At 37.8% G+C, this 23,083-nt stretch overlaps 2 protein-coding genes across 2 annotated transcripts in view; one reads left to right on the top strand and one right to left on the bottom strand.

Annotated features, from left to right (window-relative positions):
• Positions 1-115: 115 nt before the first annotated feature.
• LOC133521083 (2-oxoglutarate dehydrogenase complex component E1-like) overlaps positions 116-23,083 on the bottom strand; it is a 35,735-nt gene continuing 12,767 nt past the window's right edge. Inside the window, exons 15-22 of the mRNA XM_061855831.1 lie at positions 22,721-22,842; positions 22,461-22,573; positions 21,160-21,347; positions 20,016-20,112; positions 16,476-16,668; positions 1,524-1,704; positions 1,114-1,229; positions 116-279 (exon numbers count right to left, since the gene is read on the bottom strand). Coding sequence (XP_061711815.1) covers positions 183-279; positions 1,114-1,229; positions 1,524-1,704; positions 16,476-16,668; positions 20,016-20,112; positions 21,160-21,347; positions 22,461-22,573; positions 22,721-22,842 — 1,107 coding nt within the window. The 3' untranslated portion in view covers positions 116-182. The remainder of the gene's footprint in view (positions 280-1,113; positions 1,230-1,523; positions 1,705-16,475; positions 16,669-20,015; positions 20,113-21,159; positions 21,348-22,460; positions 22,574-22,720; positions 22,843-23,083) is intronic.
• Positions 2,126-16,003, top strand: LOC133521082 (dynein axonemal heavy chain 12-like). Its single transcript, XM_061855830.1, has 2 exons — positions 2,126-2,536; positions 3,702-16,003. The coding sequence occupies exons 1-2, from the start codon at positions 2,402-2,404 to the stop codon at positions 15,369-15,371; spliced, it is 11,805 nt and encodes a 3,934-aa protein (XP_061711814.1). The 5' UTR covers positions 2,126-2,401; the 3' UTR covers positions 15,372-16,003.

Below are 23,083 nucleotides of genomic sequence, written 5' to 3'. Positions count from 1 at the left end.
CGTCTCTCAAACTACCCATAAACGTTCATATTTCCACCATGTCGTGCGTTGGTGTCGCTTGTATTTTCCCCACCACCAACATAGCCAACAGAAAAAAAATGTAATAAATATGGACACAGCAGCTGAATTAATTTATTAAACGAAACATTAAAAATTCCACTTTGCAAATGCATGAAATGTTGCTACCCAATAATTTTCTCTTTAAGTTCCTTTAGCTCCTTCGCATGTATCCACTTGATGCCCGTCGCTGACGCAGCGCTCGATGGCCGGGAAATTATCCTGGAAAAGGAAACTGTAATTGTATTACCTCTAAACAGTTGGCCATTGTAGGTATTTAGGCAAAGATATCGCCATTCATTTATTTTGTGATATGACTGATATTACACTAGAATCCGCATATAATAGTCTCTGCTTAGCTTTAAGGTTGACTGGTAGAGAATGCCTCGTGGCATTAAGTCCGCCTTTTGTACTGTAAGGTTTTTTCTGCAATAAAGATTAAATAAAGAAATAAATAATGTAATCGAAGGGAAGTGACACATACGGGCATAATTTCATGAAAATAGGACTAGTCATAGTGAACGATTCGTCACTATAAGCGAAGTCATCTTATCCGACTTTATTACAAATATTTATATATGAAAACCAAACTTCGCACAGTCATAGTAAGCGGTTGGTCAATATAAGCAGTCATAATAAACGGATTCCATCGTAACTGGGTTTGGGCTCATACTTACACGCTTGTGGTCAGCAAACGGGGCAGCGCAATACGAATATTTGGATAAGTATGGCAAACAGGGGGACTTATGCGGTAGAATGCGATGTGATAGATTTATAGGCCTTGGTGGCTTTTGCTTCAATGTGGCTAACTGGTTAGGTGTGCAATGAAAAGAAAGGTTCTAAGATGCCCAACCATCGTCGAATGATAGCAGGTATACAGTCAGCTACAGAGATAACTGACCCCCATGCATAGAATTTTGTTTGCAGGGGCGTCAACTATTTCTGCAGCTGACTGTATTTACCTGCTATCATTGCTGCTGTTTATTATTTAAATCAAATACAAGGGGCCGTGTCCACATTTTTGAGTTTTCAAGGGATTCGAAGGTCGCTACTTACTCCACTTTCTTCCCTAGAAGATTCTCTAGCCGAGGCTTGATGAAAATCCACGGGCCTTGGTTCTTGTGCTCCTCTTGACAGAAACAGATGCGCGCCTTCTGGTAGCGGCAGTACTCCTAAAGAAATTATGAGGGAAAAATTATACTATGCCGTGACGAGTGTTAAAAGGTGCGTCAAAATCTATCAATGCATGCACAACCTGCGCAACTCATGTAACGCTCGCATAAAGCGCGCAGCACACTACAGCAAGTCTAGTGTGCGCGCGACTCATTCACTACACGGCATGGAACTACATGCAGTCTTGCAAGGACAGGATTCGAGGTCTTAAGATTAAATGTTTATTTTTGGTATTTAAAAATAAATTAATAGAAAATACTGGCATGACGAGGCCATCTCAACAATATCTGTACCTTGAGCACAATATCGTAGGGGAACGGATAGATCTGCTCTATACGGCACATGGCGATCTGGTCTTCCATTTTCTTCTCCTTGCGCAGCTCGTCGATGGTGATGGCCACCTTGCCTGAGCAGAAGATCAACTTCTTCACACCCTCAGGCTTTTTGCTCGCTGGGCCACTTTCGATGATCGCCCTTAAAGATAAAATGTACTCATAAGGATCTCATCACCAAACGCATGGACATCCCTAGATCTAATTTAGAATCTTGAGCGTAAAGAGGGACTGTTAACGTACGAAGTGTGAAAAACTTTGGTCTCGTGTGGCACATACCTACAACTTTTCACCTCAGCAGTATGAACATAGGTCAGGAAAAACTGAAAACATACAACCATACAAATATACACCCAATCCCCAAATAATCATTAACCCGTACACTCATTGTATATCATTCATCCATTCTCCCAAACGCCCATTCACTCAAACACCCGTTCACCTATTCACCCATATACCCATTTTCATACCAATTCCAATTGGAATTAATTTCGCGTCATTCCTGTTAATACGGCAAATTACCACATAATTAAATGCAGAATAAAAAATAGAAAATTCTTAAATGTATCGTAATCGACTTACACAGCTCTAATGCTACGTAAACATTATTAACAACACGCGTTGCTTGGGGACTCAAATATTTACAAAACAACCGTGGCTAAGGCGTTGTCATGGATTTATTTACATGTTTAACTTCAATCAAACACCTTGACAATTTAACTTGTATCCCTTATTTTATAAATTGATTTTTATTTTTTAAATTATTATAATGGAATATTATAGTTGTTTTGTATAAAGTTTCAATTGAGTATAGACGTAAAGTCGAGGGCTTTATAATAATGGAAGAGTATGAATTGAGAAAACTTTTACAAACGAAAAATGGTTGTCGAATACCGAAAATGCCGCCTATTCCAAATGTTCGAATTATGGAAAATTTGCCTTTTACGCCAACACCGCCTTACAAAAGGGCTAAAGTATGTATATAGGTATATATATATATTATATACGATGTAGTTCCGTGCCTATATCATTAAACATTTCTAACAAGAAGTCAAATGTACCACGTCTGTGAATGTATGCTTCGTGGCTTTCGCTTTAGGGTTTTTTAGGTGCAGTAGGCTCAGAGAACGGAGTTATTGAAAAGTCGCAGAGCTTTTTTACATCACAATACGCTTGCCAAAAATTTAATTTGCATTCTCTAGGCCTTTCTTTAGGGACTTTCTCAGGATTTAAATCCTGTTTTTTTTACTTTCGCTCGATAGAAAAAGCCACGAACATATGACTAAAATGCACTTATTATAATAAAATTTAGTTCAAGTTCAAATATACTTTATTTATGTAGGCCTAGCAACAAGCACTTATTAATAGTAAGAAAGTATTACACAATTGTCTTAGGCTAATTACCAGAGCAATTCATTGATGTAAATATTATTCCATAATACTATATATTCAATTATTAAACACAGATCAAATTTAATACTAAGAATTTCACAAAATATCGTCAAACATAAAAAAAAACAATTGTATAAAAATACTAGTCTAGAATGTTTCTAGAATAAATTCTAACTGTCAAACAAATAAAATAAAAATAAACAACAAATGAAGTACAATTTTGCACAAAAACTTAAAATATTAATATTATTTCTAAAACTTAGCGATTACTTTTTAATTATTAAAACACAAAAAAAAAACATGACATCCGCGGTCCCGGGCACACACATTCATCTCGCTCACGCTTACGCTCATTGAGAGTGAGAGAAGAACACGAACCTACTGGGCCTTAATCGAACGATAGGTTATTCTGTGGTAGGATAGGTCTTATATTAGCATAGACACGTAAGTAACCGAAACAAATCACGAATCAAAATAGTTTAAGATAGTAAATTTCCGGTCATTGTCACAGATCAAAAAATCGACTGGAAAGAAAATGAGGGCAGTTTTGAATTATTCACGGTTAGTTTCACTAGACTTAAATCGACCGGAATATAAATGGTAAAAATATAAAAGATAGTCACGGTGTATATCCCGGTCGATTTAAGTCTAGAAAATAAGGGCATTGGCTCTGCACTTATTTACACGATTTTTTTAAAATAGTAGGTAGTACATGAATATTGTCCGTCTTAACATATCTCTTTACAGGAAAAAAGAGCTTATTTCCGTCAAGCCGTTGAGGAGAGCGCATCGAAGACTAAAGTGAAGATCGCCCGCCCACCGCCGCCGCTAGCGCAGTTGCTGGATTACGACCAAGCAGAACAAGAGCAGCTTATCGCCACGCTGAAGAAGAGCGCCGAAAACGTCCAGCCGCCGCCCATGCTCAGATCCTGGGAGAAAAAGATCACCGCCCTTGTACCTTCCAAACTACGCAACGCCTTCCCAACCCTCACAGAGGAACTCCTCAACGAAAGCAAAGACGAGTGGAACCTCCATCTTCACGATTTAGCTGTCAAGACCATTATCAGAGATGTGCCTGGAGTCGCACGTAAGAGGTATGAAGAACCATTTTTTAAATTCAAGGGAATTACAGAAAACTACGCGAAAATGCTCAAGTTCCGAAAAAAACTTGAAGACGGTGCCTTAATTATGCATCCGTTTATAAGGCTTGTTCTTGAATCGTCTGAAAAAACGTTTCCGACGGAGATTATTAATATGGCGAAATATCGAGCCAAAGGACCGATAGATTTGGTTGTATTTAGAACAAAGCTTATGGACGAAATCAGGCGGGTAGACCATTTAGTGTCCAGTACTTGGTATGGTATACTCGTTCAGTGGCTAAAGAATCCGAGATGTTTAAAAGGCATGCACCCTAAAAGGATCCCACAGTTCGTGCGTTGTGCGACCAAAATGATATCTATGCAAATACAGGAACTGATGCGCAGATCTATTGAGGCAATCATTGATGCGGTGAAAGATAAAGATTCCATTCCAATAATAAACTTGATTTTAGATTTTAACGGAGAATTTGTTTATGAAGAATCTCTAGAAACAGTGTTTGAAACTTATCATGAAATAGTTAATGCCATATCCTCAATAGCTCAAAGATTGATGCCAATAGAGCAATATCTTAATTTACCTTATGACTTTGATGCTCTACCGGTGCAATATAACGAGTGGTTAAATAAAGATGGACATATGAGGCTTAAAAAACATTTAGATATTGTGTTTAATCCACTCATTCGGTATTTAGATATACTTCGTCTAGAATACAGTATGCTATATGGACCAACAGCAAAATCAGAGCTTTTACAATTTATAGATAATGCTGAAGAATTTGAAGAGTTTCGAGATAAGATACTGTACTTCCAAAGTGTAGATTCTGATATAACTGCAGTTGTAGAAAATGCGTATTTTAATTGCGCAGTTGTCAGTCAGTTAAAAATGATAACTGGATTAAAAAATAAAGCTTTGGAATTTATTAACGACATTATAGCAGGAATAGTGAAAGCGCATAGTGATGAAAATCGAAATATTTGTAACGAATTCGAAGTAATCAAAGATAAAGCATTGAAACAACCAGAAAATGCAGCAGACTTAATTGAACAAGGAGTTTATATTACTCATGCTAAAACAGTGTTGGTTGAAGCCCTAAAAGAAAGGATATCAAGACAAATAAGTATCGTTTCTAACCTGTTAGAAATGACATATCTTACCGCTGAACACGTGGAATCTAATACACGATGTGTGAACTGGTTAAGCGATATCAAGCCAATATTCGAGAAAAACGCAGCGGACTTTGAAGCAACTAAAATGGAAATGGAAGATAATCTGATGAATAAAATAACTTACCTTAATGATGAAGTCTTGAAAATGATCCCTTATTTAGAAGTCCTCGACAACATGGACGATGTCAACCACACCTTAGAATATCTTGACTATTTGCGTAAGTTTGCTTACCGCTTGAGTGACTGTGATAAAGTAGTGTCATGGATAAACAATGAAGAGAAAACGTTTAAATTCCCAATTACCACTTTTGCTGATTTGGAAGAAGTGAAAGACTTTATATTACCATTCTATAATCTAGTTCATTTAGTTCATAGATGGAAACGTAGCTACTATACCTGGATGGATGGTACATTCGAATATTTAGATCACCAAGCAATAGAACAAGATCACGACCTTTACTATAAAGAATTTTTAAAATTGTCAAAAGAGTACAAAAATAAAATCAAGCAACAGATAACCGAGGGAAATGAAAGACGATTTCAGGGATTAGTCGATGATCCAGATGTGAATAATCTTCCGGCTCCTATGAAACTTTGTGCCCAGGCAATAGCTGAGATTAAGGAATGGCGACCAAACGTACAAATGGCGCATATCATGTGCAATAAAGCTTTGATGCAAAGACATTGGGATGAAATGTCTACAATTGCTAAATTCGACTTGACCCCTAATGCTGGCACCACTTTAAGGAAAATAATCAATTTTAATCTCTGGGACGACCTCGACCAATACGAAATAATAAGCATAGCTGCAACAAAGGAATTGGCCCTAGTAACTAATCTAAATAAGATGATAGCTGAATGGGACGATATATGTTTCAAAACTAGTGAGTATAAAGATACTGGGATACATATATTATCTGGACTAGACGATATTCAATGTGTTTTAGATGAACATATTGTTAAAACAATAGCTATGCGAGGTTCCGCCTTTGTTAGACCATTTGAAACCCAAGTAAAAGAGTGGTACGACAAAATAGTAAGAATAAACGCAACTATAGAAGAATGGGGAAAGGTTCAAAGTCAATGGTTATACTTGCTGCCCATTTTTTCCTCGAAGGATATTGTGGCACAAATGCCAGAGGAAGGGGTTATGTTCGGTGAAGTCAACACTATATATCGTCGATACATGGCGATGGTTGCCACCGACCCTCATGTCACTGAAATCGCCGGAGGACTTGGAGTACTAGAAGTATTTCAAATTGCTTCTGGACTTTTAGAGAAAATCAATGACGGGGTAAATAACTACTTAGAAAAGAAGAGACTTTATTTTCCAAGATTCTTCTTTTTATCTAATGATGAAATGTTGGAAATATTATCAGAAACTAAAAATCCGCTTAAAGTGCAACCACATTTGAAAAAATGCTTTGAAGGAATAAATAGATTAGTATTCAACCCAGATTACAATATTTCAGCTATGATATCAATGGAGGGGGAACAAGTAGAGTTTCTCGAAAACATAAATGTGCAAGCTACATGTGGATCTGTAGAAAAATGGCTTGTCCAGGTAGAAGAACAAATGGTCAAAGCTGTCAAAATGGAAACGGAATTATCTTATGACGAATATCCAAATGTAGGACGTACCGAATGGGTTTTGTCGTGGGAAGGAATGGTTGTATTATCTATATCACAGATTTACTGGGCTGTGGATGTTCACGAAGCGCTTGATACTCACAAACTAACTGTGCTTGAAACGTTTCATGAACGTTTGACAAATCAACTCAATGAAACGGTCGCTATAATACGTCGAAGTGACTTAACAAAGCTGAACAGTATTACTGTAAAAGCCCTTATAGTTATAGACGTCCACGCAAAGGACGTAATAATTGAGCTCATTTCTAAAAAAGTTACGGAGGTTACTGATTTCCAATGGATGGCACAGTTACGTTACTACTGGGAAGAGGAAAGAGTTTTCGTAAGGATTATTAATGCAGTAGTTAATTATGCTTACGAATATTTGGGAAATTCTGACAGACTAGTAATAACTCCTCTGACGGATAGGTGCTATCGTACCCTAATAGGAGCTTATTATCTACATTTAAATGGTGCTCCTGAAGGACCTGCAGGTACCGGCAAAACAGAAACGACAAAAGATTTGGCTAAGGCTTTAGCGGTTCAATGCGTCGTGTTCAATTGTTCTGATGGCTTAGATTACAAAGCTATGGGAAAGTTCTTTAAAGGTCTAGCCTCGTGTGGTGCGTGGGCATGTTTTGATGAGTTTAATCGTATAGAAGTGGAAGTATTATCCGTAATAGCTCAACAAATTTTATGTATCATCCAAGCTGTGAGAGCAAATTTAGAAACTTTTGTATTTGAAGGAACCAAATTGACTTTAAACCCGGCTTGTTATGTTTGCATTACTATGAATCCAGGCTATGCTGGAAGGTCCGAGTTGCCGGACAATCTGAAAGTTTTATTTAGAACTGTAGCCATGATGGTCCCAGATTATGCAATGATTGGGGAAATATCTCTTTACTCCTTTGGGTTTAATGACGCACGCAATTTGTCAATAAAAATAGTTACTACGTACAAACTTTGTTCCGAACAACTATCTTCCCAAAACCATTATGATTATGGCATGAGGGCCGTGAAAACAGTTTTATCTGCTGCGGGAAAATTAAAGAAAAGCTTTCCTAACGAAAAGGAAAGCATTTTACTGCTAAGGTCGATCACTGACGTAAATTTGCCGAAGTTCTTGTCTTTTGATGTTCCATTGTTTGAAGGCATAATCTCAGACCTGTTTCCTGACATAACTTTACCAAAACCAGACTATGATAATTTGTTAAAGGCTTGTAACGATACTTGCGAATCAAATAATCTCCAACCAATGGAGTGCTTTTTGATTAAAGTAATTCAAACGTATGAAATGATGATTGTTCGGCATGGGTTCATGTTGGTCGGAGATCCTTATTCAGGAAAGTCTATGACATTGAAAATTCTTTCCGAATCTCTTACATTAATGCATGAAAAAAATCAAACGGGAGGCTGTGCATGTACCTATAAAGTAATAAATCCAAAAGCTGTAACAATGGGACAGCTTTACGGAGCATTTGATCCAATTTCTTATGAATGGACAGATGGCATTGTCGCCACGATGTTCAGAGATTTCGCTTCAGATGACACTCCGACCAGGAAATGGATAGTTTTTGATGGCCCAGTGGATGCTGTATGGATAGAGAATATGAACACTGTGCTAGACGATAATAAAAAACTATGTCTAACTTCCGGGGAAGTAATGGCCATGACACATGTAATGTCAATGATATTCGAAGTGATGGATCTCGCTCAAGCCTCGCCGGCCACTGTATCAAGATGTGGCATGATTTACATGGAGTCAGTTACGCTAGGTTTTCGTCCATTTTATAAATCGTGGATAAAAACACTTAACCCCTACTGGCTTGAAGACAATGAACAATTTATTTACGATATGTGCGAATGGCTCTTTGAGCCCATGATCTACTTTGTCCGGAAAAACAGTTGCCAGTTGGTTACAGCAGGGGAAGTCAATTTATTGATGAGTACACTTCGTCTCATTGAAATGCTGATGAACAATGCTATCGAAGGCGAAGAAGATACAAAACATACCAGATGCTGGCTTCAAGCCTCTTTCATCACTGCTTTAGTATGGGGTGTTGGTGGAATATTAAACATTGATTCCCGTGAAAAGTTTGATGACCTTGTGAAGGATTATTTCAAAGGCGAGAAAGGAATACCATCCCAATTAGATCGATTCGAAGTGTCAATTCCTCCCGAGGGCATGCTCATTGATCATTATTACGTCTATAAGGGAAAAGGCTGTTGGAAGACGTGGTCTGAAGCTGTTAAGGCCGCTCAGGTGAAAGAACAAATCAATCTTTTACAAACTGTTATACCAACTCTTGAAACTGAAAAATACATGTTTTTACTAAACCTGCATACTAAATTTGCCCAACCGTTATTATTGATTGGGCCGACGGGCACCGGGAAAAGCTTTTATGTCCAAAATTTTTTGATGAATAAAATCGACATGGAGAAGTACACCCCAGGATTTATAACGTTCACCACCACTACTTCAGCTAATCAAACACAAGAGTTGGTCTTATCTAAGTTAGTGAAAAGAAGAAATAATATATATGGTCCCACGAAAGGCAAAAAAGCAATTATATTTATAGATGACATGAATATGCCCGCTAAAGAAGAGTACGGCGCACAAGCGGCTATAGAATTGCTTAGACTTTATTTCGATCAGAAACATTGGTACAATTTAAAGACCACAAAAAAACTGTATCTACTCGATACACTTTTTTATGGAGCTATCGGCCCGGTTGGAGGCAGCCGGCAATTGATATACCCAAGAATGCTGCGCCATTTCAATATTTATTCAATAAACGAATTTTCTAAGGAAAGCATGTCTAAAATTTTCACTACTCTACTCCAACTTGGTTGGAGAAAAAATGGATTCGGTCAAGACACACAGCCTGTAATTGTAAATATAATAGCAGCTACAATGGATATTTACGATAAAGCTAGTGAGGGATTGCGGCCTACTCCTGCCAAATCGCATTACGTCTTCAATCTTAGAGACTTATCTAGAGTCATACAAGGATGTACGTTGTTAAGAAAAGAATCGGCTGAGAGTAAGAAGACATTCACGAGACTTTGGGTGCATGAGATTATGCGTGTATTTTATGATAGACTTGTAGACGAGGCTGACCGTTCTTGGTTTTACGAAATTCTGAAAATGTCTACTCGTGATTGTATGAAGGATGTATTTGAAACTGCATTGGATACATACGCAAATGAAGAAGGTCAAGTAACAGAAGAAAATATCAAAGCTATGATGTTTGGTTGCTATTTGGATACGGATAGTGTTGAAGGTGAAAGGCGTTACGATGAACTGCCTTCAAAAGAAGCTTTTCTGATTGTTGCAGATGCAATGTTGAACGAGTATAATTCTATGCACAAAGCAAAAATGGATATAGTTTTATTCGATTATGCATTAGAACATTTGTCAAGAATTTGTCGTCTCTTATCGATGCCTTCTGGAAACGCTTTATTAGTAGGGGTAGGCGGTTCAGGTCGCCAGTCATTAACACGGCTAGCTTGTACGATATTAGGTCAAAATGTTCACCAACCCGAGATTACTAAATCGTATAATGTTAAAGATTGGCATGGTGACATAAAGTTAGTCCTTCGTGAATCAGGCGGTCTCAATAAAGAAACAACATTTTTGTTCACTGATAATCAAATAACTGAAGAAGTGTTCATTCAAAACTTAGATAGTCTGCTAAATTCAGGCGAAGTACCTAATCTATACGGCCTAGATGAAAAACAAGAAATACTTGAGCTAGTACGTCTAGCAGCTCAAGGAGGAAATCGTAACTTAGACATCAGCCCTCTGAAAATTATGGCTTTCTTTGTTGCAAGATGCAAAACTAAACTACATTGTGTATTGTGCTTTAGTCCGATTGGTAATGCTTTTCGAACTCGATTGAGACATTATCCATCACTGGTAAACTGTTGCACTATAGATTGGTACGACAGTTGGCCTGAAGACGCGTTGACTATGGTAGCTCATCATTATATGGGAAAAGTAAATGTGCCTGATCAAGCAAAATCTGCTGCAGTTATAGTTTGTAAGCAATTTCATGTTGATGCACGACATATATCAAAAGAATTTTATAGCCAGTATGGCAGAAAAACGTACATAACATCTGCCTCTTACTTAGATTTGATCAAGTCCTTCACGACGTTGACGAATAAAAAACAAAGAGAGCTGAAGGCAGCGAAGCTCAGATATATGAATGGTTTGGATAAACTTAGCCAAGCAGCTGATGCTGTCGGAACCATGCAGAGTGATTTGAATGAACTGAAACCTCGACTCATTATCATGGCCGAAAAATCAGCCAAAATGATGGAAGAAATAGAAACAGAAACTCAGAGTGCTGACAAAGCTGCTGCACAAGTAAGAGCTGATCAAAAAGTTGCTAACGTACAAGCAGCAGCTGCGCAAGAACTGAAGAAAGATTGTGAGGCTGATTTAGCTCTTGCTTTACCAATATTAGAGGATGCTATTGCGGCTTTAAATACCCTTAAACCTGCTGATATTACTATTGTTAAATCAATGAAGAACCCCCCAGCCACTGTCAAGTTGGTCATGGCTGCAGTTTGCGTCATGAAAGGTATACCTCCTGACAAAATTCCAGATCCTGACAATCCTGGCAAAAAAATACTGGATTACTGGGGGCCGAGTAAGAGGATATTAGGCGATATGAGCTTTTTAGAGTCTCTGAAAAACTACGATAAGGATAATATACCCATTGAGACCATGAAAAAAATTAGAAAAGATTATCTTTCTAATAAAGACTTTAAGCCCCATATTATTGCTAAAGCATCTACGGCCGCTGAAGGTTTGTGCAAATGGATAATTGCTATGGACATGTATGATGCTGTTGCTAAAGTGGTAGCCCCAAAGAAAGCTAAATTAAATGCAGCTGAAAAAGAGTTTGCGGAAACCATGGCTATATTAGAAGAGAAAAAAGCGACAGTTGCCCGTTTAGAAGCTAAGCTAGCGGAATTACATGACTCATTAACAGAAGCCAATATTCAAAAGAAAGCTCTGGAAGACGAAGTGCAATTATGTATAGATAAACTTTGTAGAGCAGAAAAATTGCTAGGTGGTTTAGGAGGAGAAAAAGTGCGTTGGACGACAGCTGCAGAAAATTTACAATTATTGTTTGACAATTTAGCGGGAGACATATTGGTTTCTTGCGGAATAATTGCCTACTTAGCGCCTTACACCTTACCAGTGAGGACAGAAATGACTGAAAAATGGTTCCAACTAATAATCCAATTAGGAATGCCGCATTCGGATGTTTATGTCCTGAAAAACGTTTTAGGTTCTAGTATCAAAATACAAAATTGGTGCATTGCAGGTTTACCTAGAGATGCATTCTCCATTGACAATGGTATCATTTTAGACAATTCTCTACGATGGTCTTTACTAGTAGATCCTCAAGGGCAAGCGAATAAATGGATTAAAAATATGGAAAAATCAAATGACCTCCAAGTATTAAAATTCACTGATGATAATTACATGAAAGTTATAGAAACATCTTTAGAATACGGCAAACCTGTTTTATTTGATTGTATATTAGAAGACATAGAGGCACCTTTAGATCCGATATTATTGAAACAGACGTATAAACAAGGTGGCCAAGAGTTTATCTCATTAGGTGACAATGTCATAGAATATCATCCCAATTTCAGGTTATACATGACTACAAAGCTAAGGAACCCTCATTATTTGCCTGATGTTTTTAATAAAGTTACTTTAATTAATTTTGCTTTGACTAAAGACGGTTTGGAGGATCAATTACTTGGAATAGTCGTAGCTAAAGAACGTCCTGATTTGCAAGACAAACGCGAAAAACTTATAGTTCAAGGTGCAGCTAATAAAAATGCTTTAAAGCAAGTGGAGGATGACATTTTACGCACTTTGCAGGAATCAAAAGGCGATATTTTAGAAGATGAAACGGCAATTGAAGTTTTGGATTCATCAAAATTATTGGCCATCGATATTATGAAAAAACAAGAAGCAAGTGTTGAAACTGAACGTGCGATTGAAAAGTTTCGGCTTGGTTATAAACCTATTGCTTCACATTCAGCCGTGTTGTATTATTGTGTCACAGAACTGCCGAACGTAGACCCCATGTATCAATATTCATTAACTTGGTATATTGGTCTTTACATTTCATCAATCGAGCGGGCTAATAAATCTAAAGTTTTAGAAAGGAGATTAAATTTTCTAAAAGATACTTTTACTTATAATTTGTACAAAAATGTTTGTCGCTCATTATTCGATAAAGATAAACTCATGTTTTCATTTATAATGTGCTCAAAATTGATGTTATCTAGAGGTGATATTGATCATGACGAATATATCTTTTTAATAACTGGAGGAATTGCCGTTGAGAATCTATTGAAGAAGCCTGTTCAATGGCTTACAGATAAAGCCTGGGACGAGATATGTCGAATTGATGACTTACCATCCTACCGTGGAATTAGAGACCATATAGTGAGCTCTATAACTTCATGGAAAACTGTTTATGACGACATGCACCCACAGAATAAGCCTTTGCCAGACGAATGGAACCAGGCGTTAACTGACTTTCAAAAATTGTTGATAATCAGAGTTTTACGACCTGATAAATTAACCGTTGCCATTTCTGAATTTGTGGAGAAACAATTGGGGCCCAAGTATGTTACACCTCCTCCTTTTGATATAGCAAAATCATACGGGGACTCAAACTTTTTTACTCCACTAATCTTTATTTTATCTCCTAGTTCGGATCCCATGGATGCTCTGATAAAATATTGTGAGAAGTCAGGATATACAAATCGGTTTAATTCGATATCGTTGGGTCAAGGTCAGGGACCAATTGCAACGGCAATGATAGAAAAGGCTCAATCGGAAGGTGGTTGGGTGTGCTTACAGAACTGTCACTTAGCTACATCCTGGCTTCCGGCACTTGAAGATATAGTTGAAAATTTTGACTTGACTAACACAGATTTAAGCTTTAGACTCTGGCTGACAAGTTACCCGTCTGACAAATTCCCTCAATCTATTCTACAAGTCGGTGTGAAAGTGACTAACGAACCCCCAACTGGACTCCAACACAACCTGAACCGATCTTATAATTCAGAACCATTGAAAGAACCTCAGTTTTTTGAAGGCTGCCAAGGAAAAGACAGAACTTTCAGTAAACTTTTATACGGGATAAGTTTCTTCCATGCGGTAGTACAGGAGAGAAAAAAGTTTGGACCGTTAGGATGGAATATTCAATATGGTTTCAATGACTCTGATTTCCAAATATCCGTTATGCAGTTACAAATGTTTTTGAATCAGTATGATGAAATTCAGTACGTGGCAATAAAATATTTGACTGGAGAATGTAACTATGGGGGTCGCGTCACTGATGATTGGGATAGACGTCTAATAAATACACTTTTAGATGACTATATAAATTCTGGTGTGGTAAGCGATCCGAATCATACTTTTTGTGATATTGGCCCTCAGTATGCTTTGCCCCGGAGATGTGAATATCAGGACTATTTGAAACACATAGAGACAGTTCCTGTGAATCCTCCGCCAGAAGTTTACGGGTTGAACATTAATGCAGGAATCACTCGAGACTATTCTATATCCGTGGAACTGACGGAAGCTTTAGTGCTTGTTGAGGGCACAGGAACCGGAGGAGAGGGTCGAAATACAGAAGTAATATTAGTCCACATGTCTTCAGAAGTGTTGTCCAAGCTTCCCGAGATGTTCGATATAGAGATGGCACAGAAAAAATATCCAGTCGATTACAGCGAGTCTATGAACACTGTGTTGGTCCAGGAAATGCAAAGATTTAACAAACTGATAAACGAAATCAAAGTCTCTTTGTTGGATTTACAAAAAGCGCTAAAAGGCCTTATTGTAATGTCACCAGCTCTAGAGGATCAAGCTACTGCAATGCTGCTCGGTAAAATACCGGAAAACTGGCGCAATATCTCCTATCCTAGCTTAAAACCGCTACCTAGTTATGTTACAGATCTTACAGAGAGACTCAAGATGTTGAAAAACTGGTATGATAAAGGTAAGCCTACGACGTTTTGGCTTTCTGGTTTCTTTTTCACTCAGGCTTTTCTTACGGGATCAATGCAAAACTATGCTAGAGCGAAGAAAATTCCAATAGACTTACTGGTATTCGATTTCGAAGTTCGTAATGTTGATTTTGAACAGGACTCTCCTAAAATAGGAGTGTACGTAGCAGGGCTTTTTATGGATGGCGGACGCTGGGACCGGAAAACTAACACTATTGCCGAGCAATTCCCTAAAGTATTAAATGACAATTTGCCTGCGATTTGGCTGTACCCAAAATTAAAGTCAAAGTTTGAGGAGGGATCACGGTATAAGTGCCCTCTTTACAAAACTTTGGAGAGAAAAGGGGTTTTAGCAACCACTGGGCATTCGTCTAATTTTGTGTTAGCGTTTTTCTTGCCATCTGATAAGCCTTCTGCTCATTGGATTAAAAGAAGCGTTGCTCTATTATTACAATTAGATAATTAGAGTTTATTGTATATATTTACTTCGTCATTTATGTCATGTTCATCGTCATACTCTAATGGTATCTTTAGCAGACTCACTTCTGTTCTCTATCTTTGAAATATGTTCAGACTTATAAACACCTTGATGCTTGGACATCTGTCATCAGCAATGATCGATTTGTCTATAGGGAGCGTGCATGAACTGTAGGAGGCAGCACAGGAGCCGTCAGATTTTTGGCGCGAGGCGTAAATGTGATGTTTTTTGTTCCGATGTAGCCCACAAGATGGCAGAACCTACTATGCACAAGACAACACGTGACGTGTACATGTTCATGTCTATGGTTCCGATTCAAGCCACAAGATGGCAGACCCTCCAACGCGCACGGTCCCTATTAAACCAAGATTTTTGGTAAATACATTAGGATGGTAAATCATGGTCGTAGTTGCCCGTGATCATGATATTAAGTTTAGTGTCTCTTTCAATCACTAGGGGCTAAAAATTACATGTTATGCTTTGTCACGATGACAACAGCATCTACTGTACGCCTGCTGATTTTTAGTTAGGTATGACATTTAGTAATCAATAATTTAGTATTGTAACCTGTATGTATTTGTACTTCTTTTTTTGATAATCAATAAATAATAGAATAGTAATGTGTGTTTTCATGGTAACTATCATAATTTGTGCAGGTAATAAAATTCATAAGTGTATTTTTTGTTATAATATTGATAAAGTTTTACTTGGCAGAGTTGAGTGGACTAAAAAAGGTAAAGGGTGCTTTCGGGTATCCAGTTAAAAGTTTAGGCCCAGACCCAGTCCAGGGTATTAAATATTCTCCCGGGTAGCAACATAGGGCTGAAAACAGTGTACTTAAGGGCGCCCGCTAACTGTCGCGGTTGCACGAAGTGAGTAAGCGGGTTATCGAAAAATATTTAGCATGAGCAACGCTAACTGGCGCGGACGCGTGTGATGAGTTTTACCTACAACGACACTGGTCGGCACCCGGGTGCGTGAGCCCGCTCCGTGCACTCGCGCTATCAGCTAGCGGTCGCCCTTAGGAAATATAATACTATATACACGCCAGCAGTGAGGATGGCTGAAAAATATGATTAGGACGAATATTACCTTTGAAAACAGGTGTTTGGTAGGAAGTCACTAAACGGCGAGCGGTAGTAGGGATGCTTGAGGCCGACCTTCGGCGTGAAGAGGATGAGCGGCTTCCGGAACGGCATGGCGATCTGTCGTCGGATCATGTGGAAATAGTTGGCGGGGGTAGTAATGTTACACACAATCCAGTTGCATGCGCGTAGTTGTTTCACTGAAAGATTATCATGATGTTAAACAGCATCAGACTTGATATGTAGCATAGGAAATGTGATCTGCCAACGAACCTTGTGGATTTAATTTAGTTAGTTAGGACTAGGAGGAGTCGTAAAGTTACACACAATCTAATAGGTTTTTTTTTTTCTAATTGTACGTGCAAGTTTATACAATCGACCACTGACTCAATTGGCATAGACTTCCATGTAGAACGGAAGGGTGAACTCATTTCGGTGTTACCTGCACCGAAGATATCTTGTTCCTTTATTGTATTGCACGTTCATGGTAAGAAGAAATGGAATTTGAAGAAAATAAATGATATTTTATTTACTCTTCTGTACCTAGTTTTAATGTACGTTACCTTTACCTATTCCTCTTTTCTTTAAAGATATGCTAAGTAGTCAAGTATCAAACACAACAAGCTATCAGGTATGTGACTGGCCGGGTGCCTATTGCCTAGTATTAATTAACCTCGGTTTTAATTACTAAACACAGAAAATAGTAAGAAATACCTGGTGGTAATGGTACTTAGAAACTTATGACCGTTTTTCTTGAATTTTACGTAGTTACATGTCACAAGACAAACTGTCTTTTCCCTGATTCTGATGTCCTGGTACATTTAATTCGTATTTGTCGGTTGTAGGCCATTATGTCGCCAGTATTATATCAAAAAAAAAAAACAAAATGTTTATTTTACTTTCACAATAGTCATCTTAAAGTTAGTGATTGGAACCTCTATAGCCTGTGCCAGGAGGTACCGCTCTTCCTTATCTGAAGAATGTTAACAAAATACGAATGAGATATGTTACGTAAACATCACATTAATATTTTATTTAAAGTTAAGAATGCTGCAAAGCTATTTACAAATCTCATCAAATTTATATCGCTATAATACGTCAATATGTCGCCATTATTTCGCTATTACGTCAATATCAGCCACTTATGTAGTCTTATTTATGATGTATGTTTCACGGTAATTTCATGTGTTTTGTACTTAAACTGTTGTGATTCTTCAATTGTTATTTATTAATTAATACCCCGTACGGCATGGCGTTGTAGATTATCTATCATTTCTGTCATACATATTATGTAGCTGTCGCAATTGTATTCGTTCAGTTCAGTTCAGAGGCCGTGCCGTACAGTTGCGATCGTGGGCCACAAGTGGTCTCGCCGGAAGATCAGTGCTGACCTTCGGGTCAGCATTCAGCGGAGGCGAGCCTATTTTGTGGTAAACAATTACAATATATTTTTAATATACTTGTTTTGTAATACATATACTTCTGTATGTAATTAAAGTTACTTATACTATGAAAAGAACATATTTTTATTTCATTTTATAAATAAAAGATGTCGCCAGTATGTCGCTATTACGTCAATATGTCACCAGTATGGCGCTAATACGACAACATGTCGCTAGTATGTCACTATTACGTCAATATGTCACCAGTTTGGCGCTAATACGACAACATGTCGCTAGTATGTCACTATTAGGTACGTCAATATGTCACCAGTATGGCGCTAATACGACAACATGTCGCTAGTATGTCACTATTACGTCAATATGTCACCAGTATGGCGCTAATACGACAACATGTCGCTAGTATGTCGCTATTACGTCAATATGTCACCAGTATGGCGCTAATACGACAACATGTCGCTAGTATGTCACTATTAGGTACGTCAATATGTCACCAGTATGGCGCTAATACGACAACATGTCGCTAGTATGTCACTATTACGTCAATATGTCACCAGTATGGCGCTAATACGACAACATGTCGCTAGTATGTCGCTATTACGTCAATATGTCACCAGTATGGCGCTAATACGACAACATGTCGCTAGTATGTCACTATTACGTCAATATGTCACCAATATTTCATTATTACAACAATATGTCGCTATTACGTCAATATTATGTCGCTAGTATGTCGCTATTACGACAATATGTCACTATCTCCACCACCTTGCCCGCGGGCGCAGAGTAGGGAGTCCAGAACACTGGCCTATAGGTTGCATTTGCCGATCTTTACAGCTTATATTTAGGGACAAACTTATGTATATTCCAAAGCGCTAGATCAGTGGTAAATACGATCTGTGTTTTGGATGTACTAGAGTAGGATCAAGTGTAAGGATAGGGTAGTCTCACACTGTTTTGGTCTAGAAAACTAACTCTTTTTAAGGTTCAAATGACTTGAAAATGTAGTATTATTTTCTTGTACGAATCCTAAAATTGTGTTTCAATTGCCTAAATCTCGCAAAATTATAATTTATTTGAGTAGAATATTAATGCTTTATCTCTAAAGACTTAAACTCAAATAAATTGATATTTTTCTATCATATTTCTAGCTTTCTGGCGTGGGAACGAGGTACTGAACTGAATATTTCAATCAGGTTTCTAAGGTATTTATGAAACTTAAAATATCAATCTGGGTTCAGAACACAGACTATTCTGGAATAGAAGAATGGTTCATCCTAAAATGAACCATTCTTCTATTCCAGAATAGTCCCTTTGGCGAGTTTGAGCTCAACTTAATATCTCAATCTCATAAAGCAAAATAGTTAGCAAATAAACTTAGTACTTCGTTTCGTTTATACATTTAGAAGTCCTAGAAATACAGTCTAGACATTAAGTTATGGGGAATGGGATGAAGGGCTTAGTAGCCTTAGTTTTTGGATATAAAAAAAGATAGTAAATAGTGACTGATGGATACTTGGCGCTTCTTTTCACCGCCTGTTTAGGTTGCGAAGCGTTGGTTTCTGGCTAAAGAGGTAGGATAGGTGGCCCGATCGATATTGCTGATTGGAGTAAGAGCTTTCAAATCTGCATCAAGCATGAGAAGTAGCACATGTGAATAAATCACACTTCGTTTAGAAGATTATAGATAATAATATTTAATCCAAAAATGATATGGTGCATGGTGTGGTGGTGGCTTTTATCCCAGGAGTGCTGCTTCTATTATAATCCCAAATCCTGCTACACATATACATGTAGTGTAGCAGGATTTTGGCAAAAATATTTTTATATTTCTTTTATCATATACGCTGCAATAACTAAATACCATTCTAATATTCCTCTATTCCTGTAACTTAATAAAAAATCCTGAAAAACATTCTATAGCACAATAAAATATATTTTTAGTATCTTTTCCTAAACTCTTAATATTAAGTAAGTAAGTAAGTAAATATTAATAATAAAAACAGAGTCCATAATTTTGCTGATACTCGTTAAAGAATTTGGGGTACCGCGGTTCACTTCGAGGGGTCCTAACTCTTAATTAGACGATCACAAGGCCAAAATTTAAGAGGCAGAATTTAAGGAGGGGTAGCAGTGTATAGACTCACGGACTAGTTCTTTGTCGTCTAAATCGGGGATGTGGTCCATATCGTCGTCAGCTTGCAGCAGGTAGCGCTCCGGCCGGCCCGACGAGTGCTCGGGGCCCTAAACAACATGTGCAATAAAATTATGGCAGTTTGTCCATAAAACTCACTTCCCACTAGTGTTGGTAGGAACTCAAGTCTTTTGAATCTAAATTGAAAAACTCGGCTCGTTTTTACGAGACTCAGAGCTTAAAAAACTTCTGAGTCTCTAAGTCCCGAGTCGATTGTATGTCGCTATTCGTGTCCTTTATTGAGTCTTTTTTAAGCGCAAGTCAAAAGGACTCGAGTCTCCGAATTAAGACTCAGTCAACAATTTTAAAGGTTTTACCTAAACTACAGTACCTAAAAGGAAATAGGCGTTATTGTATGATTTATGTTACGTACATCCATGAATTTTACATAAAAAAAATTACAACGCATTTCGATGTTATTGTAAAAAAATTACATGTTCTCCGAAAAGGACTCAAGTCTCTACTACTCGTACTAAGACTCGGGTCTCTAATAAGTTGAAAAGAACTTGAGTTTCGTCTTAATCTTAAAATTAATAAAACTGAGTCGAGTCTTAAAGCAGAGGACTCAAAGGACTCGAGTCTTAACCAGCACTACTTCCCACTGACTTGCCTATATTAAGCTAGGTAAATAAACACCCTATCCTCCATCAGGTTTCATGTCTTGATTACAAATCTAAATCTGTCTCAATGCATACTGATAAGCTTATCACCAAGGATTCATGTTCCTGGTTCCCCCAGCGCGTGTGTGATGGACATGGTTTTCCCCGAACTGAGAAACTGCCTTATAGAAGACCGCAGTCATAATACCACTAGTATATACTCCGTAGATATATAGAATTAGCTACCCTCTCTAGCTATCTACAATAGGTAGCCAATGTAGAGTTGTGCCGCTCCGGAGAACTGTCTCCGTTTTATATGGGAAACGTTCGATATTTTTTTGCATAGTAAGCAGAGAACATCGTCTCCAGAACTGCATAACTCCAATGTGTTCGTGATACGAGCTAGGCTAATTGCGATTTTAGCCAAAGGTCCATAAGCTTATTTAATTATTTCCTTATTATTCATTAGTTACACAAGCCTTAAAAGAAGAAACTAACAGCTCCATCAATCCCGTGAGGCAGTTGAACTACAAGCCCCGACTGGCATATCCACTTGCTCTCCGCGTTGGCAATGAAAGTGTCAAAAACAGGCTGGGCGGTGTCAGCGAAGTCTCCGTACTGCGCCTCCCATATTGTTAGCAGACGGGGGCTAGAGTATGAGTAGCCTGCCTCAAAACCCAAAATACCTGATTAAAGAAAAAAGTAACTTTATTCTACAAAAATCCACTGTCTGTCCACCTGAACGAATACATTTGACATTTATGTCTTACGAGAAGAGATATCGGATAGTTAATTATATTCTTTAAACGCTATGTCCAGCACAATCCACTTGGGGATCATAGTGGACAGGTAGATTCAGTAGGATTCACCAGAAATTAATTAATCTCATGACTAAAGTGGGTAGTTGAGCTCTATTCAACCATCATTAAGCACCCTATAAGACAGGTTTACCTAGTTTAGGGTTCAGGACACTATTCCTAGGCTATCTAAAAATAGAATGCTCCTAAAAATGTAAACTACTCTTCTACTATGTAATAAGCTGCAATTTTGATACCTAAATAAACCATTTTTTCATTTTTGAAGTGAAAACTTCTTTAGCGGCCCTGTACACTTTTTGTGATGGGGAAAATGTTAAACTCGCGATAGGTCTCGTGACCGAAGATTCATCAGATTGAAAATTCGTAAGACGGACACGTGACCTGATCGAAAAACTGTAACAATGTCATTGAATCCAGTAGACCGATGTTAAATAATTGTAATAGTTCTGAAGTGTTACATTTTTAATGTACCTAATATAAATTGTCATGTTTGTGTAGGTACGAGTACGATAGCGCAATAAATGCATATTGTATTTTACCACATACCTAAATGATAGTACTTTTATTGATAATTAAAGCAATTCGTGCAAAATTATTCCCTAACCATTCCAAAATATCAAAAATGCACAACGTTAATATTCAAGTTTTCACTTCTGCCGGCACTCCCGGAGTGCAACCTGTTGGTTTTTTTTTTTCATTAAGCATTCTTAAACATATTTCCAACAATAAAACCAAATTTTCAGTTGACACTCACGTGTTTAAAAGTCACTCGTGTTAACCGTAAAATGAGTTTAATGTTAGTATGTCTCACGTCAGTATGAATTCGAACATTTCTAACTACTATTTAAATCTGTGCTATGCGTCGTACCGTTCCAAAATTAAGACGTAAGTACCTATTATTTTGATTAGTGTCATAGCCATCTTTTCTACGCTACCAACCCCGTCGTTACTAGGTTTTGGTGGCAATGTAACGTAACTCACCAAACTCAGACAAGGAGCTGTTGTGCAGATGATACGCGGCCTGGTCAGGGTATAGAAAGTCGAACACGCGGTGAGTGGCCCCATCTACGCCTTGGTGGTGCAGCACGTGATGTCTGTAAGTAAAGGGTAAAAGATATTATATCTTAGGAAGCTTTTCTTTCAGTGCGTGAATAAGTAATGATAAGAAATATGACAATTGAGCATTAACAAAAACAATTGAGCATTCCTCATGACGTGTAGTTCTTTTGATGATGGTATACCTGTGTGCCATAGTGCCTCTCTCCACGTCTTCGCCGGTAAAGCGGATGTGAATGTTGTCTCGAAGCAGAGAACCGTAAGCAAGCGCTTCTCCCATTGCCCAATCCGCTATACCTTCTTTTACCTGTCACACGTTAAACAGAAAATCGTTTTATTATTATCATACCAAAATTCGTAGTATAAATATATCTTTATATTTTTTTAGAACAAAAATTTGAGAAAATGTCAAAACCGGAATGTCTAACACACCCAATCAACGAGATCCAACGATAGTATTTTTCTAGGCTGTAAGAAGGGAAAAACACTTCTTGAAACTTTTTAGATTCATGGAGATTTATGGAAATAGTTCGGCAAGGCATATAGTA

This window comes from Cydia pomonella, chromosome 9 (genome assembly GCF_033807575.1).
Source record: "Cydia pomonella isolate Wapato2018A chromosome 9, ilCydPomo1, whole genome shotgun sequence".
NCBI classification, from domain to species: domain Eukaryota; kingdom Metazoa; phylum Arthropoda; class Insecta; order Lepidoptera; family Tortricidae; genus Cydia; species Cydia pomonella.
The sequence above is the reverse complement of the archived record's forward strand: the minus strand, read 5'-3'. Positions and strand labels throughout refer to the sequence as shown.

What these genes read in the sequence shown, in the direction of transcription:
- LOC133521082 (XM_061855830.1), top strand. Translation starts at nt 2,402, where the DNA reads ATGGAAGAGTATGAATTGAGAAAACTTTTACAAACGAAAAATGGTTGT. An exon ending in CGCCTTACAAAAGGGCTAAA is followed by an intron (nt 2,537 to 3,701) that starts GTATGTATATAG and finishes ATCTCTTTACAG; the next exon opens with GAAAAAAGAGCTTATTTCCG.